The sequence below is a fragment of the Phoenix dactylifera genome, chromosome 9, assembly GCF_051530095.1.
Source record: "Phoenix dactylifera cultivar Ajwa chromosome 9, Ajwa_hap1_PhDact_Kaust_v1.1, whole genome shotgun sequence".
NCBI classification, from domain to species: domain Eukaryota; kingdom Viridiplantae; phylum Streptophyta; class Magnoliopsida; order Arecales; family Arecaceae; genus Phoenix; species Phoenix dactylifera.
Window position 1 is genome coordinate 24,333,219 of NC_143198.1, and position 21,466 is coordinate 24,354,684.

Here is a 21,466-nt window from a genome sequence, read left to right on the forward strand (position 1 = left end):
GGGAAATCAGAGAGAGAATAAGATAAAGAAATAAAAATCTGCCATTGTTCACCATTAAGCAGTTGCCAGAGCAGGTGCCAAAAAAATAGGGCAGCCGAAATTGTTTACTTAATATGACAACATCCACTGGTCTGGTGGAATACTCCTAAAGGATGCTATATTCAGTAAAATAGTAATCTAATTATTGGATTTTACTGGATTATATGTACTATGTAGATATTATAAGTTCATTATTAGATGTTATGACAGTAATATAATAAACATATTATGTTGATGCATGATCAAATTTTATCCAATCATTAGATTTTGTTCTATGCTCAATTTGGATCTTTGGCTTGTATTTTTTGCCTAAATGTAGTTCCCCCTATTAGAGATGGCTATGTTCCCCTTCTTTATTGGTCTGAGTAAACCTTGGAGGTCTGCTCCCGGTTTGCATGAGCTTAAATTGTGAAACAAAGATAGTGGTTCCTTTGCCTGCTTTTTGGGATTCATGGCAAACCTCTCTCTTTCCCAGAGATTGCATTAGCTTAAAATTGGTAAAATGTAAAAGATTGACTTCAGATTTAGAGCCAGTTATAGCACTTCTTCGGGTCTTGATGGACCACAATTTGATTTATAAAGCTGAGACCGTGTAGATGGGGAAAGGTTTTAGAGCTTACGATAGTGGAGCCTAATAATCTATCTCAAAATATTTATTTATTTTTTAAGTAACAGTGCATACTTAAAAAAGTGCAGCATAAATAATAAATACAAGCAAACAACTATGCTTCTACGCTAGTCCCTTCATACAAGTAAATCTTGTATAACTCCCCCCCTCCCCTGGAATGCATAGTCAGTAGGTTTTTACATGATGTTGGATCAAGTATGTGCTAACCAATGTTCTATAGTGGTTGTGGTATGCTGGTGACCAGCACACTGTTGAACACCTGGACGCCGGAGAGATAGAACCAGGTTGGGAAATAGGTTTCTCACCTCCGGAGTAACAAAACCAAAACCAGGTGTTTGACTTCTCCAATCACATGTCTTATTAAGCATATGAAAAGTGAACCTGTTTGCCCATCAAAACCTGGTAAAGGGGGGATCCGCAAGACAGATTGATTAGGTGATTAGTCGATTATCCGACAAAAATACTAAGACGTAGAAGTTCATTGCATAAAATTAACAAGAAAATTATGTATAAATTAGAAAAATAAGAACAATGTCAAATAACTGAGACACATGCAGATGTATTTGATGAATTAATTTGGTGTGATATGACATGCTAATCAGTAATGTAATATGGAAGGAAAGGCGATTGGCCACATGATGTTGGAACTTATCTTTTTCCTGTCTCCCATGTTTATATATACGAGCTTCTAATGCGATCAGTTACTGCTTTTTTTATAGCAATTCATGTTTTCATGGATAAAATGGCAGTTTACTTGTTAATTAATTCAACTTTTGACTGACTATATTGTTTGAATTTGGCAGCGTATTAGAATAGAAGAAATCAGATGCCATGAATGGTTCAGGAAGAATTATGTGCCTGTTGGACAAGTTGAAAATGAGGATGTTAACCTCGATGATGTATATGCTGCTTTTGACGATCCTGAGGTAAGGATTTCTCAATCTCTAAATTGCCTGTCATGACTTTGCTTTTCCAAGAAAGAATATAATCTTAGAGATTAGATTAGTAGATTTTAAGCTTTAGCTCTCAATATATGTACCAGGAAATTTAAAATAGTGGACTCAGACAAAAGAATTCATGTGTCCTCATTTTTGGTACAGCATTTTTTCTTTGAGCTGTAATGATGCACTATTTTTTTTTTCATGTCTTCAGTTTTTTAATGTTTGATATTCGGTGAGAACTGCTTGATATTTTTTATTTGCTCTATGGCTTACATTCTATGGGAAAAATAAGCTACTGTTTGGTGGGTCTTTACAGGTACATCAACAAATAGATACTAGAGTCAATCACAAAACTAATCATCAGTAATGTGAGCTATAATAACTCTTTAGGATACCTCATCATTATAGCTCAACATTACTGTTGGCAATTTCTTCTCGACTAATCACGGAGCAACGCCAGATAAGCATGCATGCATAAGCAAATTGATGCCTGGGAAGAACAGATAGGAACAAGTAGATGGAGAAAACCTTCTAGGAGTGAATTATGCAGGCACTGCCCACAGTCCTTTGAAACAAAGGTTCTTGATATTTTCTCTTTTCCCTTTTTTCTTTCTTGGAGAAATCTTGTACATCCACTCCTAGGGTGGGAAGGCCTCCCTATATAGAGGGGTAATCACACTCGTATGGTGGTCATGAGTGCAAGTTGGACTCTAATGGTGAGAGGCAAAGATACAACATTGAGGGAGGGAGGGAGAGCAAGGTTCTAGGTCAACTTGGTTGTCTTCTATACCTAATGCCTTCTTACTCAATGGATGCATTGGGACCAGTACACAGCGTAAGTGGACTGAGACACTTACAAATGAAAAAGTATAATCGTGTCAATCCCAAACAGAGTGATAAATGATACAAAAGTCTTCCTTGCACACATGGTCTTGCAATTTAGTCAGTCCACCTTCATTTTGGATGGTTGATGGGAATTTAACCATTGTTCCGCCCATGACCATTATGATATATGACCATCAATGCCCTAGATTAGATCAGACATAAAACTGAAAATAAATAGATGCATACAAAACCTTGACAAATGGTTTGGATATGGAAAATGGATATATGCAATGTAACATACATAAAGCCAAATAAATGGATATGGAAAATAAATAGATGGATTCCTTGCTGGGCATTCTTGTCCCTCGTAATTACATCTAATGACCAGATCAGCTTCCTACATACATATGATGTCCTGAAAGATATATGGTTTCAGCCTGGTTAACAAACAGGCCACAATGAGTAGCAAGGTCCGCCGTACCGGTACCGGTCGGCGTACCGGTGGCCGGACCGGTACGGTACCGGTCCGGTACGTACCGGCTGGTACCGGTCCCGTACCGGCCGGTACCGCGGCGCGGTGGTTTCAAAAACCACAGCGCGCGGCGCGGTGGTTTCAAAAACCACAGCGCGCGGCGCGGTGGTTTCAAAAACCACAGCGCGCGGCGCTGTGGTTCTAAAAAAAAAAATCGTACCGGTGCGAACCAGCCGGTTCGCACCGGTACGAGGCCGGTACCGGCCGGTACGGGCTCCGAACCGGCCGGTACGGGCCCGAACCGGCCGGTTCGGATAAAAATCCGAAAAATACCGGTTTTTTATCCGTTCCGGTACCGGTCCACAGCCGGACCGGTACGTACCGGCCGGTACGGGCCGGTACGGCATTCCATGATGAGTAGCCATGCTCTTTAGGTTATATGGGACCTAAATTTTGTTTTGCAGTATCGGTTCAATGCGAGGCAAAACGAGTCAGCTACATGTCAGTGCAAATTCCCTAAAGTATTGTTATGAGTAACTACTATACCATTATTAGACCTTGTAGTTAACAGCAGTCATATGACTGCACTGTCCAATGGTGCCAATTAAATTGACATGTCCAAAATGATTACATATTCTGTTAGGGACATTTGTGGACTCCTTTTAAGCTTAGGGCCAAGCGGTTGCAAGCGCTGGGGGAGAGCAAATCTCGAATGCCAGGGGCGAGGAGTCTCGAAACATTGTGAAAAGGGGCCCAAGCTAGGAAGGTGGGGCAAGCCACAAGCAGGTTTTAACCGATTAAGGTGGCGATCCGATTTTACTAGCAGAACCATGCCGTCCCTGACCAGTCCAGTTTGGTATGTTGACGCAATCAATTGTGGTGAAATAAAAATTTCATTACGACACGTACAATACAGAGGCAAATGGTAGTTGGAAGAGGAGTAGGGGGTGGATCACTTTCTTCCAAAGCTGGAAATACCATCTTGACTAGCCACTCCAAGGATACAGCTTGCACATGCAAACTCTAGAAATGGAGGGGCATAAAAGAATTCTCACTAATCAATAACTCAAGTATCTCAAGTATAATTACAAGAGAAGCCCCAATAAGGGTATTTATAAATAGTACTAGGGAACCTTTTTTTTTCAACTTTTCAATGTAGAATTTCAAGTCCTATTCTAACTTGAAGAACCCTAACTGCTAACTTTTCTAATAACATCAAAAATTCTCAAAAAGAATGTTCACAAAAATTAAAATCTCTAATAATTAACTAACATCAAACTTTTTTGACCGGGATAGGAAAATAAGTAATCACAAAAAACTAGTTGACTCATGCGTATGGAAAAAGTTCACAAAAATCAAAACTTTCTATAATTAACTAACATCAATCTTTTCTGACTGAGATAGGAAAATAACTAATCATAAAAAACTAGTTGATTTCTGCATACGAAACCTGCGACCTGTGCGGCCGGGACTCACAACCCATGCGGCATCACGTGCATCCTAGGCACTCTGATGTCAGTAATGATGAAACAAATGAGTTTTTCATTGGTTTTTTGGGTGTAGACGACGTAGGTTAACATATTAGTTGCTAAGAGATCCATTAAACCAAGGAAGAATAGAAAGACCAGATAGTGAGGACAAATTAGACAAAATAAATTCACTGGTGGTTTGTTAAAAGAGATTTTTAAAAGTTTGTTTCATACATAAAATTAATACATATAATATATTTATCATTCAAAGTGCTTGTGGCAACAAAAGTTTCATTGTATCTGGTCAAACCTTAGAGCCCAATATGTGATGACCCAAGATCTTGCCCAGAAAAGGCTAGCTAGAAAGTATTATTTAGATTTCTTGGTCCTGTATAGGTACCCAACAGCACAACCGATGTGATAGACCTCCTTACCAAGTTAAGGATCCAAAATCAATTAATCCAAACAAAAACATCATGATCGACCCGTGGTCAATCCTAAAAGAGCCTGTGCTATAGTATCCTCTAGTCCATATGAACTGTGAGCTAGGTTAGTTTTAATACCATCTGTAATGATTCGAGATCTCATCCAAAAAAGCTAGTCAAAAAGTATTGTTTAGGTTTCTTGATCCTATATAAATGTGCAAAATTTTCTCGGTGCACAACCAATGTGAGACTAATCACATGCTACACAGGTTCTCACACAATGGATGTCTAACTAGGTAATTTGTTGAATAGTGTTATGATTTTATCTTGAGAACTGACATAGTTATTGGATAAAGTGGGGGATGTAAGTGCAAATGGTCAAATCATCACATGCAGGGATATTATATATATATATATATATATATATATATATATATATATATATATATATATATATATATATATATATATTGGTTGTATCAATAAATTGGCCTATGGAAGATAGTAGAGCTCATGAACTAGGCTTATTGGGCCTTCCATGTGATAGGACTGTTTTGGGCCCATGGTTCAACCACAAACTACTAAAGTCATTATGTATGTATTGGTTGTATCAATAAATTGGCCTATTGAAGATTGTAGAGCTCATGAACTAGGCTCATTGGACCTTGGATTTGACATAGGTGTGTTTTGGGCCTATGGTTCTACAACAAACTACTGAAGTCATTTGGTATTGCAATGAGAAAGCTTTCTACAAGTGAAGACAGATTACTTCTCTTTTTGTATTGGCAATGCTTTGAGACCTGCATAGCTACTCTTGATTTCAATAAGCTTTTAAGATGTTGAAACATCTATCTTCTCCCCTATATACCTATTATCACATCATTTGTTATTATCATTACGATAATAAGTTAGCTAGTCTACAAAAACAATGTTGGTGATATTCAACATGAAATTCTTTTCCATGGTTTGCAAATCATTTTGATTGTGTCAGTGCTAAACACAATGAACTCGTAACTTAAATACTACCAAGCTTTCAACATGCAGTTAATGTGATGTATTCTCTTAATCATAGAAATTGCACCTCATTTTGGATTATGGACTTTTGCATTATCAGCAGGCAAGCGACCAATCTAGGAACGAGGAATCGGGTCCTCTAATTCTAAATGCATTTGATCTAATTATCCTCTCCCAAGGGCTGAACCTTTCAGCATTGTTTGACAGGAGACAGGTATGCTATTCAAATAAAGGTTAGTTTCATTATTGCAGGTTTTGTTCTTACAGCAAACAAACGTATGTGGATGTTATGTACATATTTCATTTTGGTAAATATACATGATTTCGGTGATTAGCAGCAGTCATTATTGGCACTTAAGGCAACTGATTTGGATCCAATGTCCAAGATCACGGACTTTAGAGGCCTTCTTTATCGTGCCAATCATACTCCTCTACGGATGAAAATTAATTGTTCTTGTATTGAAAGAATAAGAAGGGAGGAAGAAAGAATAACAGAAAACAGAGCAAGAAGAACAGGAGGAAGGAAAGAAAAGAGATCAGTGCAATTGTCTATATATTGTTAGGGGCGTCCAAAAGGGATTTTTCAATGACAATTTACCCTCTACTAAAACCCAGTTCAATATAAGATATAAAAATACTGATCAGCCACTTTTTCATAAATAGGTATCTAATGTTAGTTATATGTACATACATACGTATATATATAAAAGAAACCATTCCTTGGGACATACTAGAGATCTTATTTGATATGGCTATATTGTAGTTGAAATAATTATCAAGGAAATTCCTGCTGAAATCTTTAACAAGTTTCTATAACCTTAAATTTTTTTCTTAATTCTTTGAGCATGTAGCTGTATCCTTAGAATGATGATGGTTACTAAAGTAGGCATATCCCTGAGCAGCACTCCTAATGGACCTATTTCTTTAGCCATTCGGCAGGGGTCAAAAGCGCTAGCTTATACTCTTGCAGAGATTGTTTGACTTAATTACCTTCTCTTTGATATAGGGGTTATATTTATTGCTTTACTACTCTAAAGTATGATAACTTGAGAGAAATTGGATACTTGTAAATCAACATGCAACTAGCAGACAAAACACTTGAATCAGTTATATTTTTTTCTGATACTTACACCCCTTTCTTTATTACCAGTTCAAATTCAAGGTTTAAAGTTTCGGTTGAAACTGATCCACTTCGGTCAAATAGAATTGAACTAAGCCTTCTAAACTTAGGTTTAATCTTCTTCATCCCAAACAGACAAATTTCGGTTGTTTGGCCAATTTTGGCTGCAACTAATGAAAACTGGTCATAGATGCTTCTTTTAAGGTTATTTTGCCAATTACCATTATACTGGGAGCAATTTCTTCATTTCTTTTTTTTTTTTTGGTGAAAATTTCTTCATTTCTTTGAGTACGCTAAAAGCCTTTTTAGAGGTTATGTACCCACAAGATCTAAAGCTTAGATCTGCTAGATACTAGGTTAAGTCTTATATGGAGTTAGATGACACATATCTAAGCATAGTTTTATTTTTGTACTGTATGGATTATAAATTAGATGTTGTTACTTGGTGCTTGATATGATGCTAATCCTCGTATCTAGTTTTCATTTTATATGCAATTTCATGGAATTGTAATGTAGTACGGCCCCTGAATTTGAGGGAAAATTCAAGTCAGACGAGTTTTTATTGAAATTGAACCATGGAAGGTTAGAATTTCAATGCAAAATTGACAATGGATGTGGTAAATTTAGAGAAAAATAGCCCTCAATTAGGAAATGAGAGGGTTTGGATGTGCTCAGGAACTGGTTTAAAGTTTAATATGGAAGGAAAAACAGGGAAAATAGAATCAGTTGTTAAACAATAGATAAATATTAAACTAAAATACAGAAAGTTAAATCAGAGAAAAGAAATAGGAAAGGTAATACCAGACTCAATCTGGGACCTAGGAACACGGCTACTCTTATAAGCCTCACACTTGTTCAACAGCGTGAGAAAAGAAAACTCAAATTTCATTTGTCTTCACTCTTCAGTCTAATTTCTGTAAATCAACTGTATTTAAAGAAAAAGAAAACCCTTATGATTTTTTTCATGTCTAAACTAACCCCCATAGGACATTGTTGCTAGTCATGATTACCATAACATCAACCGTGCAATGAAAATGCTGCAGTAAATGGGGTCATCAAGCTATCAAATAATATCCAAGATCTTGAAATCTCGGCCTTTGATTCATAATAACCCAATAAAAACTAAAAATGACCGTAAATAAAAAGAAGATATAACAAATCGACAACTAAAATCAAATCCAGCAGAATTCCCATGTCCTGCAGCCCTTCAATGCATGATGACATGATCCTTTTAGCTTCATCAAACTGTATCTGACTTATACATACATACATACATACATCCAGCAGAATTCCTGCAGCCCTTCAAGTGCTGCAGCCCTTCAATGCATGATGACATGATCTTATTAGCTCCATTAAACTGCTTCTAACTTGTATGTACATAGAGGTTTTTATGATGACATTATTATCAAACAACTAGATGTAACTCGAATCTTTAGCATTTTTATTGGTTTAATATTTGTAGCAATATGATAAATCCAAAGTTTACAAACAATATGACATACTCCAGCAATATGTGATTTTTGTCCTTGCTTGTTTTATTTTTCTCTATTTTTTTTCTTAATCTTTTTTTTAAAGCTGAAATTTTGAAACTTGAGACAGGACTTTCAAACTGCCAAAGTCAAAAGTTGGTGGACCTGACCAAAAGCGAAACTAAGATTTTAAATTAAGGTTTTAAAAACCACCAGAATGGAATGGCACAATCAATACCATGCCACTCAAGCAGAAAATTGGCACCAGTACACAGTGTATTAATGCAACATGTAGTCTCATACCGTGTGTCAATCTCCAGTACTGTATCAGTTTTTCAAGAAATCAGTACACTCTCATATGGCTTTTTAAAACCTTCAAAATTTGTTCCAACCAAGAAATGCGGAACTATCCCGAACCGGAGAAGACGGTTCGCCACCGAAGATGGAGAAGAAGAAGAGAAAGAGAAAGCGAGTGGGAAGGGAGGGAGAAGGAGCGGCGGTGGAGGCCGAGGCCGCAGCCGCGTCTCCTGTTTCTTTCGAAACAGCGGAGCGCTGCCATGGAAAAAAATTGGAAATTTTTATATAAGTCTTCCATATTTATACCAGAATTATGCTCGATCCAAACTCAATAATTGCTGATCTTATCCAGGACTTGCAATAGATTACTGCTTTATAAAATTAAGAATACCTTTAAGAAACCTTAAGTCATCAGCAATCATTTGCATTGAATTTTCTTTACATAGTATCATCTCATGGCACTTAGTTTCTAAATCTTTTTGACAGGAGAATGTAAGACAGCAAACCCGCTTTCTATCATGCAAACCAGTAAAAGTTGTCTTATCAAGTATGGAAGTTGTGGCACAGTCAATGGGCTTTAAGACTCATATTCGTAATTATAAGGTAACTATTTTGGTGTCAATTATTGTTGTAAAACAAATGCCGCTCCACCTGCATTAACAAGATAAGGTTGTTCCTTTTCCTTTTAAGCTTATGTCGTTATCATATCCTATTTCCAAGATATCAGTTGGCAGTTTATCTCATGTAATGTCTCAAATTGTAGCCATCACATCTCCCGACAAATTGTAGCCTTCACATCTCAAGTTATACACACTTTAGATGGTCCATGTCTACTTTAACATGCTATTATTTTTCTGAATATAAAATAAGGGTTTCTATTTGTAGATTATTCAAATCTATCATAAATCTGCAAGATCATAATCTTGTTAAACATGCTCAAGGATTTCTACTAATGAAGCAAGAATAAATACTAATGAAGCAAGAACAAAAAGCATATACGGAAGCAAATTTGGCTACCCTTTTTCTATAACAAACGATTTTTAGAACTCAGTTCGCTATAAGGCCATTGCTTAAACAAAAGGAAAGGCTAAATTTTGTAGGATAATTGACAGAAGACTAAATATAATATGAAAAGCAAGTAGTTATGGAAGACATTTGAGGGGAAAAGAAAAGATGGTAGTTTTGTGCATGTTGAGTGGTAAAATATGATGGTGGACATTTATGCCGTGAACATGGTAACGTGATACCAGCTTTATATTATCTCATTCAATCTCAAATTTTTTATCTTAGCCTCAAACGTTGTCAAAAAAAAAAATAAAAAAAAATCACCTTTAAAAGGGTTCCTCAATAAAGAAACTTTGTGAACTTATGCATGTATCAGTGCATCTACAAAGGTGAATTGGTGAAATAGTCCATGATTACATCATTTTGGACGTCTTGCTGTTTATTCGCTGCTCACTCCAAATGATCATTCTGGATATATTTTTATACCACAAACCTTACAAGATATAAAAAGATGTTAATTTGCAGATGAGGGTGGAGGGCCTCTCGGCAAACAAAACTGCTCATCTTTCTGTCATGCTGGAAGTGAGTTAACCCACATATAACTCTGCAAATTAATTCCTAGATTGGTGGTCTTACTCTGTTCTTCAAACTCTTGATACAGTTTTTTATTTTTTAATCTCTGGAAAATTTTGAAGCAGATTTTTGAAGTTGCTCCATCATTTTTCATGGTGGAAATTCAAAGAGCAGCTGGAGATGCAGCAGAATATCTCAAGGTTAGAACATAATGCTTTTACTGTTTCAGTTGATTTCTGAATAACTTTAATATAGGATAAGCTGCAGTTGCCCTTACAATTTCCATAAAATTGAGAGTTTTATCCAATAAATCATTTATGTTGATAAATTTCACTTCTTTCAAAAATTTCAATATCCACCCTCTTGTGTAACATAAGAAGTAATTCAAAGTTCACCTAGCGAAATGCAGCCATTTAAATATAAGCTGGAAAGAAATTGGCCTTCATATGATCCCTACATCTCATTGCTCTAGAGGATTGTGTTTCAATTTTAGTCTTTGGCTTGTAGTTTTTTCTTCTTACATGAACAAAATTTCTTGTACCAAAGTAGATCTTTAAAGGTTGCTCTAGTTTTTCCACCCCAAGGATCCAAATCTTGCGGGACGGGGCCATTCTAGTTTTTCCATGGAACAAGATGTGTATTTGGTTTATAATTTGTCCCTTTTGCATGAAAGAGATTTCTTGTATCAAACCCGGTTAGAATTCATCCATGTAAATGACGTTAGGGAGGTGTTGAACTTAGACTGAGAACTTGAAGAAGGAAGGGCATATCACAAGTATCCATGTAAACTTCGGCACATATGTCGATGTTCACATTGCTCTTGCTGTTGATGAAGCCACTGATTTTTTTGATGAAGTTGTTGAAGCTGTGATAGGGACACAGAGCCCCTCATTCAGATGACGGAGTCAATTTGTTGCTTTTATTATTGGTCGAGTCAATTTGGTTAGTTGCTTTTGTTATTGGTCGAATCGGTTTGATTAGTTGCTTTTGTTTTAGTCAAGTCAATTGGGTTAGCTATTAAGTCGTGTAATTGGACCGAGTGATTGGATCGATTTTGGTATGTAATCAATCGGTTGACTTAGTCAATTGATTGAGGGTCCAATTTTGGTATATCGTCAATTGATTAAGTTGACTAGGTCATGATGTAAGGCCTATTTAAAAGCCCGCCCTCTCATGTATTAGGAAATAGAATGATTGAATAAAAAAATTCTAGCCTCCTTTCTTCTTCCTCCTTCTTCTCACCTCTTCTTTCTGCGTCTCTATAACCTCTTCTTCCTCCTCCTTCCCTTCTCCTTCCTCTTTTCCTCTCCTTCCTGCAATGGTCCGCCATCAGCTTGGTATCAGTCTCGATTTTGGCTCTATCGCCAAAAGCCCGAGATCTCGATTCTAGACGGACCACCCTCGATTTCTTTTTCATGTCTGCCGCTGCTGCCGCTTGAAGCCACCGCAGCCGAGATCACCGCCCTCTTGGTCGACGCCCCGCCTTCTGTCGTCGCAACCTTCCCCCGCAGCCGCCGCCGCAAGGATCGGTGCACCCTCCTGAATCCGTTGGGAGGTTGAAGACAACCAGCTTAACGGGTAACTACGAGACCCGTTAGCCCAAAACCCGATAACCCGGGTCCCGAAAAAAAAATCCGCACGTGCCAGCTTCAAAAAAAAAACATACCTTTTCTTCTTCCTCTGCCCCTGCAGCCACCGCCGCGCCATACGCCGTCGTCACTGCGCCGCAACCGCCCAACCGCCATCGCTCTTCGCCGCCTGTTTCCGAGCGCCACCTCCTCTAGTCGCGCCACCGCGAGCCGCCATCCCCGCGGCCGCCCTCGGACTCCACTTCCTCCACCTCCGTCGGCCGCCTTCGGGCTTCACTTCCTCCTCCGTCGGCCGCCGCCAAAGCCCCAGCCGTTGCCTCCGCCTTCAGCTCCCTCTCACCGCTGTCGCCTCCCTCCGTCGAGGCCTCCGTCGTCCCCCCCCCCCCCCCCCCAACTCTACAAAAATCCGAACCCTCTCCTCCTTCATTTCCTGCCGGACCGCCACCCGTCGTCCATCCTTTCCCCTTTCCCCTCATCTCCTCACCTTTCCCTCTGCGGCTGCAGCTCGCCCGACGTTCTTCAATCCCCAAAACCCAAACCCTCTAAACCGAGCCCCTTCCGCTCCCACCTCTCTAGACCACACTGACCCCGCTTCTCCCCTCAACATGCCATCGGGCCAAAACCCCATAACCCCTCCCAGACCACTCTCAGTCCCAACACTCACAAGCCGAGCCACCCCACCCCACCTTCTTCATTCCTCTCGGGCCCAACAGACAGCAGCCCGCCCACACGCCCTTATCACTCCACAGGCCCAAGCCCACGCCCTGATCCTTCCAAAGGCCCAAGCCCAACTAGCTGCCCCTCCCCAATCCCGTTCACACCAAACCAGCTCCCCCTCCCAATCCCGTTCACACCACAATCATTCCCCCCTCCCCAATCCTATTCACACCACAACCATTCCTACAAATCGCTTCACCTCCCTTCTTCATTACATGGGCCCAACTACAACCACAGGCCCACAGACCTATCAGGCTCACACCGTACAACAACCACATCGGCTTCATTGTCATGGATGCGTTCATCTTCTTTTTCACCAACTTTGGTCCCACCAACACCACCTTCATCGTGCCTGCAGAAATTTTTTCGGCCAGATCTGCACTCGACGGGGTCGAGTTTTTCCCACCTGAGAGGAGTTGATAGGGAAATCAGAGCCCTCGTTCAGATGATGGAGTCAATTAGTTGCTTTTATTATTGATCGAGTCAATTTGGTTAGTTGCTTTTATTATTGGTCGAGTCAGTTTGGTTAGTTGCTTTTGTTTTAGTCAAATCAATTGGGTTAGCTGTTAAGTCGTGTAATTTTGTCGAGTGATTGGATCGATTTTAGTATGTAATCAATCGGTTGACTTAGTCAATTGATTGAGGGTCCAATTTTGGTATGTCGTCAATTGATTAAGTTGACTAGGTCATGATGTAAGGCCTATTTAAAGGCCCGCTCTCTCATATATTAGGGAATGAAATGATTAAATAAAAAAATCCTAGCCTCCTTTCTTCTTCTTCTTCCTCTCCTCTTCTCTTCTTCCTGCGTTTCTATAATCTCTTCCTGTGTCTCTATAACCTATTCTTCCTCCTCTTTCCCTTCTCCTTCCTCTTTCTCTCTTCTCCCTGCAGTGGTTCGCCATCAAACTGGCGGTGCAATTCATCTAATTCGATTTCTCATAGATCTTGCTCGTTCAAATATGCTTTCAATATTATGGCTGCGGGGCAGCATCTTGAGACTGTGCTTTGATACCAATCGACGTCGGGAAGATGCTGAGCTCGAGCTGAAAAATTAAAGGAAGGATATGTCGGTGCAACCGATTATAAAGAGATAAAAACCTCATTACGATAGTTGAAAGATGAGCTGAGGTGGATCACTCTCTTCCAAGGTCAAAAGACATCACCTTGGTCAGCAACTCCAAGGATATAGCTTTCACACTCTCATTCGCAAACTCTAAAAATCCACCAAAAGAGAGGAGAGAGAGAATAGAAAGAAGGAAAGAACAATTTCGATGAGAAAATTTTCTCTAATCAATAATTCAAGTATCTCAAATATGATTATAAGAGGAGTCCCAATGAGGTATTTATAAATAGTATAAGAGGATTCTCCTCTTCAACTTTTCAATATGGGATTCCAAATTCTATTCTAACTCGAAGAACCCTAACCATTAACTTTCCTAATAACATTAAAAGTTCTCAAAAGAAAGTTCACAAAAGTTAAAACTAACATCAAACTTTTCTAACGAGACAAAGCTAACTTGAGTTTCAAAATCCGTGCGTACAGAACCTGCATGGTCGAGACCCATGACCCATGCAGTTGGACTCGTGACCGTGCGACGTCATGTGCGTCCTAGGCGCTCCATCATTCGTTATTCTAACAAATATATGAAGTCTTTATCCCATGAATTCAAATTCCATATTATGGGGCTGTACCAGCTTTTCCATGAATTGGGGTGCCTCACGTCCCGACACTGAGGATAGTGGATCTCCAGCCCCAGTCCCTGTCCTCATCCCATTTCCATCCTGATACTTGGATGGTATCCCATTTTGAGACTCGGAACAGTGAGATGCCTTGCCATTTTTTCTGTCAGTTGTAACGTCACAGTTGCCCCTCTTCTGTCTAGAATGTAGCAAAATTCTTAGCAGATTAGCTTGACAGGAAATTGTAAAGATTGGATCAATCTCTCCAATGCTCCATAAAATTTCTTGTTTGAGCCCGAAAGGATTTAGATGATGATGCAAATGACCATGCATATGACATGGTAGAGCCTTCTCTTGACCCTGAAGGAAACGAAAATAAAATCAGAAAACCTATTTCTACCCCTGATTTTCATTATTCATTGTGATGAGCTCAATAGGAGCAAATGTACTCAGATTTGAAAGGTCTAATTAGTATCATGATAGGCTTATATTTCTGCCAGTCTGCCACCTTCATTCATTTTCTTAAATAATTTTTGTATTGATTGTATATCTTGGAAATGCTCCCTTGCTTTGCAGTTCAATAAGAACTTTTGTAGCAAACTAGAGGAGATCATCTGGAGGCCACCTGTTGAGAAGAGTAAATCACAGATCACCAGGATGTCAAAGCGCTGAAATCGCATCTCTTCTGGTGTTGTTGCATAATAATAGAGAATATCATATTCTCTATTATTATGGGATCAAGAATCTATCGATATTGAGTTTTTCATAAGGATTCTGTGATTTCATCTTCTAGTACAGTAGTATCCCCTCATGTATTTGATGTACCGTCCACTGACAAGGATTTTCTACGGTTCAGGATTAGTGGCAGGTCAAGTTTTTCGACACCCTCATGTGAGTAGAGTGCCAAGAAAGGGTTTGTTTATAGCTACCACTAAGGTCTTGCTGATGCTCCACATATAGTTATGGCATTAACAGACTCGTCCACTTTCTGTTTTACTGTATATGTTGATCAGGTTGCCGGCTGGTAATAGCAATACCATATATGTTATGTATGTGGCACAGGTATGCCGTCAACAAGAGGGCTCTGATATGGACGGGGGGCATTTTGTTAAAGAGTGATGAACGGTAACCAACTAAACAAAATTCTCGTATCAAAGAAGTGTATGCGCTTGCGCCTGTACGTGTGTGCAGGAGGGTATGCACAAGTGCGTGTGTGCATTATTGTTATTTTCTCCGTTGAAATATATGAAACTTCTAGGAGTGTGAAAGCTATCTATCCCAAGCTTCCAAAAAAGAGGGGAGAAAGGACATCATTCCTTCTACTTGCCCCAGGTTTCTCTTTAACTCTCTTGAATACTTCCTACCCAAAACTCCAGGAACAGAAAAACATTGGAGATGAGTCACCTTTTGGGACTGCAACTTGGACACGAGCCATATATTGTATTTGCTTTACACAGCCCAGGGTATTCAGTTATCACAAGTCACTGTAATTTTAACTTACATTACTGCTAGAATTACGGGCATAAAAATTTTAAGTTGTTTTGAAATCTTCTTATTCTTACGTTATTTCACCAATGATAGCCTTAAATTTTGAGACACCGCAGAAAAATTCTGGTATAGGATTCAACCAATAAGTGCTCCAAAGCGAAAGTTAAAAGTACCGATCATATGGGAGCATAAATCATACCATCTAGGACCTACAAAGATTCTCTTTCCAGTAAAATGTACATCATGCTATGATTATAATTTTTTTAAGTTGGAAAAAAAGATAGCATAAGCAACAAAGGCACAGCAAATTTTCAGGACGATTAAATCTGACATGTCATGAATAATGAACTTAATATCAACCCAAGTTTCCTATGTTAACCAAAAGTTACTTAGAAATTTAAATAGAATATCTAAAGCGTACAAAGAATTTATTAAGTTTGTAGAAGCCTGAATATAAGTCAACCTTCTAAAAATGCACATATGATATGCACTGGTTTCCTTCGTATGTAAATGCATTAAAAATAAAATACACTATTGTTCTCACAGTAATTACTCAAAGAAAATTCTAAGACATGTTTTGGCTCCACATGTATGCCTAATCCATCTCCCAACATCTGCAAGCTTACCTACGCGTCCGTTCTACCATATACACGAACTCAGGAGTTCCCGTTCACGAGGAATCTCCGATTGTCCGTGACTCTCATCCCTTTTCTTTATTTCTTACCTTGCTTTTGGGTGTGCCGATGGACCCATGCATGGAAAAAATATCCCAGCTATCTATTTTCCTTCTGCGTGACTATCCATTACTCCCCATTCTTTCTTTCCTCTTCGGTTCATGCTTTACATGTATAATATTCTAATTTGACAAAAAATAAAATAGTACATCATTCCACTAAGAAAAATTACCTTTAAAAAATTGCTATGAATCAGCATATACAGCTATGTCCGTCTTCTTCTATATACAAGCTCGCCTATATGTCGCAGTGGATCACTATTTTGTTCATTCGTATATATGTGCACATTCAAAAGTATGTTGCTTGTAGAAGGTCCTTATGAATTGGAGATGTATCATACAACAATGAACCAAACACTATAATTATCAAAATGAAAGATAAAACATTGAATAATTGCAAATTTAGTTAATGAGAAAGTCCATTTACCTAATCAACAAGGTTCCTTGAAATCATTTTTTGTATGTGCATACGAAAAAAGCATTAAATTGAGGCCAGACAAAGCAAGAGAATCGCACCTGCAAAAATGTCTGTAAGATGAATTTTAATTTCAATAGGAGTTTTCCAATGCACATGTGGAGGGTGGGTGTGTAAATTACTAGATGAATTTTAACACTTGCAATAGTTAAGAATTGAAGTGACCGGACTCGCTCAAGAATGTTTTAGATAAAACACGGCAACTGTCAACACCTTAACCAATGAAAGCATGACATGCACATGAGCGGAGTACAGTAGATTCAAGTGTCATAAGTTTGAAAGCTCCAATATTTATAAAAACTTTACCATGGAATGTTAGTAGATCAGAAGCTCCAGTCAAAGCAACACAAATGGATAATCAATTTATGTAATAAAATCATTAACTATTATCAAAAAACAAGGCAACTATGGATCTTGCAAATTTTTTAATATGATTATGCATCTGCAATTAAATCGGCGATGTTTCTCCTAGTAAAACTCAAACTGCTATTGAGATCTCATGAAAATGCTTAAAGGCGTCAAAATCAACAATTACCTTGGAATCAAGAAAACAGGATACATTATGGTAGTTGCTGCGAGTACTACAGGAGGTGAGACAACAACCTGCAATCATGTGAATTGCACAGGAGTTTAGCAGATAAAAGGGGATAAGCACCCCATAAAAGAAGATCGGGTTAGTGCAATGAGTAATATATAATCAAAGTTTGCAAGAAAAAGTATTCATTCTACTGTCTAGAATTAGTCCATATGATGGACCAATCTACACTTGATATTAGCCAAAAGGCCGAGACAGGTATAAAATGATAGACCAATCAAAAAAGTTGACATGGTACAGTTCATGCTATTATGCCTCAGAATTCATCAATAAGCATGACTTTTCCGTCAAAAAAAGCTCATTGGAGTTGTGAAATCAACAATGTATGACATACATCACCAAAAGTTTGGATATATCAAGAGATATAGAGCAAATAATCTATTTGATCATGCATGTATATTGAAGAATGGTGAAGCAATAACCAATGTAACATCCAACAAAGGGAAAATGCCAGGTGTTGGAGGGTGAAAAGGACAAAAGAAAAATCAATGTAAAATTGCAACAGAAAATACATACAATAATCATATCATTTGATCGTGAACAAGTATAAATTCTACTATTAATAATTAGAGTATTTAAGTATTTCGTGGGACATGCCCTTTATAAAATGATATGGATCAACCTTGTGGTTTAAGAATCTTTGATGGAGGAAGATAATCATAAATTAATTGAATGAGAGAAAGTATTCATTAAGCAGGCTCTAAGTATATAAAGCTACATCCATCTTCATTAAGTTAATGCATACTTTGTTACTCAACGTAATTCTGTAGCACGAGCTCATCAAAGGTACATATCAAAATAGGCAACAACTGTTTGTTCTAATATTTCAGAGTATTCATTGCACAACAGAGTTTGATGCAGTAAAACAATAATTCCATAACAAGTAGCCAAAATAGATTATCTAAATACCAGGCTGACAATTCCTGATAAGAAAGGATAAGTTGAATTTGATATAGAATACTTTGTTACGGGTTCAAAAATAAACTTGTGATATTGCAACTTTTCAACCATTTAAGCACCAATAGGGAAAACGGGACTTACAAATGCTAAAGAAAACAGCCACATCATGGAAATTGTAGAAATTTCAAAAAAACCTAAAGTAATGATCAGAAAGAGGGAAAACAGGTAGGGTAAGACCATGACTTACAAACACTAAAAACAGCTGTATTGGATCGTTTGTATCATGGAAGTCGTAGAAATTTCAAGAAAACCAACAAAAAAAAAACATCAGGAAGATACTCGCTTGAAGATGGCAGCAACATCAATGAGTTACAGGACTGAAGTAATTGGAAATATTTATGTCAAAGTTAGGAAATCGTACAAATTTCAAGAAAAATACAAAGAAATCACCAGAAATATACTAGATTGAAGATGACAACGTCAATAACTTGGAGGACAGGAGTATTGCAAATATTTGTGTCAAAGTTGAAAAATGATCGAAATTTCACGAAAGCCCATTAGAGATCATCTTAAAGAGACAATACCAATGATTAATAGCATTGAAAGAACACGTCAGTAGAACTTCATTGACCCCCAATTAGAAGATCAAGAAGTCATCAAACGAAAAAAGAGATTTTAACAAGAAGGGGAGGGGATACAGGCAAAGGAAATAGGTCAGATTTTAAGGAAAAACTACTGTTACCCTTCTCAAGAAGAAACCTAATCTCGTTCGAGTTCTCGGAACAAAAGGTAGAAGAAACTCTTGAAAAAAGATCTAAAATCAAGAAATAATCAGATTCCGCTTTAATAGAATAAAACCCTAGATATCTTACCAAATTCCGTGCGGCCGGAAGAAAGAGAGAATGGAGTTCTCGCCACCGATCGAAGCAAGGAAGTAAAAAAGCCGGAGAAGAGACGACGTCAAGACGAAGAGGGGACTAGTCGGTGACCCACGGACGTATTATGGGAATAGAGGGGTACTTATAGAGGCGGCTATGGCGGTTTGGAGTTTTGAGCTAACCAGGATACCGAAGGTTGAACCGGGTTCAAATACCCGCCATGGATCGAATTGTAGCCGCCTCGAATCAGGTGTTGCATAAGCCGGTTCAGTACGAAGCGCCGTTGGGCCAACTGCGGATCAGAAAGGAAATCGGAGGTGGTCTTCGATGAGAAGGCTATTTTTATTTTACTTCTTTGTTGTTCGGAAAATAATTACATTGGGTTTACATTTATACCTTGTGATCTAATCCGCAACTGACCTGAGTTAGGACCTAATCCCAATCAATCCAATGCATGTTTAACAAGATAATCGTGAAAAAAATACCATTTACTTTTAGGAAATTGGTAAGACGCAGTGGGTCACGAGCTTGCCAAGATGCAACGAAGTCAAGATAAGCTGAAGTGGGAGAATCTAGCTAGGATTTTTGAGACAGAACTCGATGAGATCGTGAAAGATGTGAAAGAGGAAGTGGTGCGAACACCAATACCAGATCAACCGGTCGTCATAGGATCCAGCCAGCTCCGCTGGTCCCAGCCGATTCAGCCAGCCTGATTTTATTTTAGATTGATTTATTTTAGTTGGATTTATTTTATATTGATTGGATTTATTTGCATATTGTCATTTTAGTATCTTTTTTGAATTGTTTTATTTATAGGGGTTTATTTGTTATTTTGTGACCCTATATATATGGGTCCATCCTCATGTTTAGAGTTTTAATGAACAATAAATGAAAATTAGTCTCCTTTCTTCTTCCTCTTTCTCTCTTCTCTTCTTTCCTCTCTTCTTCTTCCCCGTTCCTTCTCCTTCGCAGTTGTCCTGCATCAAAAAGTTAGTGAAAATAAATTCTTCTAATATTATGCCTGTCCGTGACACGTGCGATTGATGTGCTCTGTTTATAAGAAAGATGCATTTAGTGGACGCCTATAGTCATTTATATGTATTCCAATTAATTTGACTTCATGGGCACCAATACAAGGGAGTGGTGATGATTGAAACTATGAGATGTGCGGTTTGCTTTATGATAGTAGGGATTAATATGGGATGACATTTTTTTTAATATTATGTGGATGTAATTATTAGTCGACTTAATGGCATATTCATGATTCCAATGCTCCATACACTATATTAAACAAAATGTTAGAAGGAAGATGATTCTCCATCAGGGTTGGAATTGGGCCAGGCTGGCTAGGCCACAGACCTGCCGAGCTTGGCACAAACTCTTGTGAGCTTCCGGCAGGCCTTAGATCCAAAATTTCTTTTCAAATTGCAACCTAAGCCGAGCCCAAGCTTGGGCCAAGGATCAATCGAGCCTAACCAAATAAGCTTGTTTGATTCAAAAGGCTGGGCCTAACCCCGATTAGCTCGACTGATCCGAAATTCTTTAACCTAATTGGCCAATTTGAGCCAAGATTGGGCCAAGCTCCAAGCTCAGGCTTCGGGCCAGAAATCAACCTCGGACTTCGGGCCATGCCTAAATTAAGCCGAGCATCAACCCCAGCCCCAAACTTTATTTGGGTCCTATGTTTTAGCCTAAAACTGAACCAACCAAACTCAAGCCTAGCCCCAAGCCTGACCTGAAGCCGGCTATGTAAGCACGGACCATTTCCAACCCTACTTCCCTGTACTCCAACTCACCATGTCACAGTAAATGTATATATAAATTGTTATAATTGAAATTTAAAAGAATTAATTATTATTATTATTACTAATTAGTCGTATATAAATTTGACCATACCATGCCATTAAGGAAACATAATTTGAGACGCAAACTTATGATTTATTAACCAATCTCCTCAATTTACCCTGACCATTTTCAGTCTGATTCAATCATCAGATCATAAAAATCATCTGATACACACCTACCTAGTTATCAGAATCCTCAGAGTAGGACACCCTGCAGGACCCTTCCCAGGAAGACAGGCATTAGTGTATTACACCAACTCAACAATTCAGCTGCTTACCCATCAGTTCAA

The 21,466-nt window shown here is 38.4% G+C and overlaps 1 protein-coding gene and 1 long non-coding RNA gene across 13 annotated transcripts in view; one reads left to right on the forward strand and one right to left on the reverse strand.

Annotated features, from left to right (window-relative positions):
• Positions 1-15,810, forward strand: part of LOC103698261 (CBL-interacting protein kinase 8-like) — a 39,119-nt gene extending 23,309 nt beyond the window's left edge. For 3 of the 8 annotated variants that reach the window (XM_039131750.3, XM_039131758.3, XM_088704507.2), the window contains 6 exons: positions 1,471-1,593; positions 5,914-6,027; positions 9,186-9,302; positions 10,230-10,286; positions 10,403-10,477; positions 14,840-15,313. In XM_039131750.3, coding sequence (XP_038987678.3) covers positions 1,471-1,593; positions 5,914-6,027; positions 9,186-9,302; positions 10,230-10,286; positions 10,403-10,477; positions 14,840-14,935 — 582 coding nt within the window. In that variant the 3' untranslated portion in view covers positions 14,936-15,313. The other 5 variants (XM_039131755.3, XM_088704508.2, XM_039131752.3 and 2 more) reach the window with 4 other exon arrangements.
• On the reverse strand, positions 934-19,466 carry LOC149752904 (uncharacterized). Of its 5 annotated transcripts, none has more exons than XR_016396490.1 (4): positions 19,327-19,466; positions 17,495-17,562; positions 16,912-17,000; positions 934-1,066 (listed from the first exon to the last, which is right to left on the reverse strand). It is a non-coding gene; the product is annotated as an uncharacterized LOC149752904 (long non-coding RNA). The 5 variants fall into 5 exon arrangements; XR_016396493.1 differs by lacking the exon at positions 934-1,066 and adding an exon at positions 14,526-14,623; XR_016396492.1 differs by lacking the exon at positions 934-1,066 and adding an exon at positions 16,475-16,607.
• Between the last annotated feature and the right edge of the window lie 2,000 nt (positions 19,467-21,466).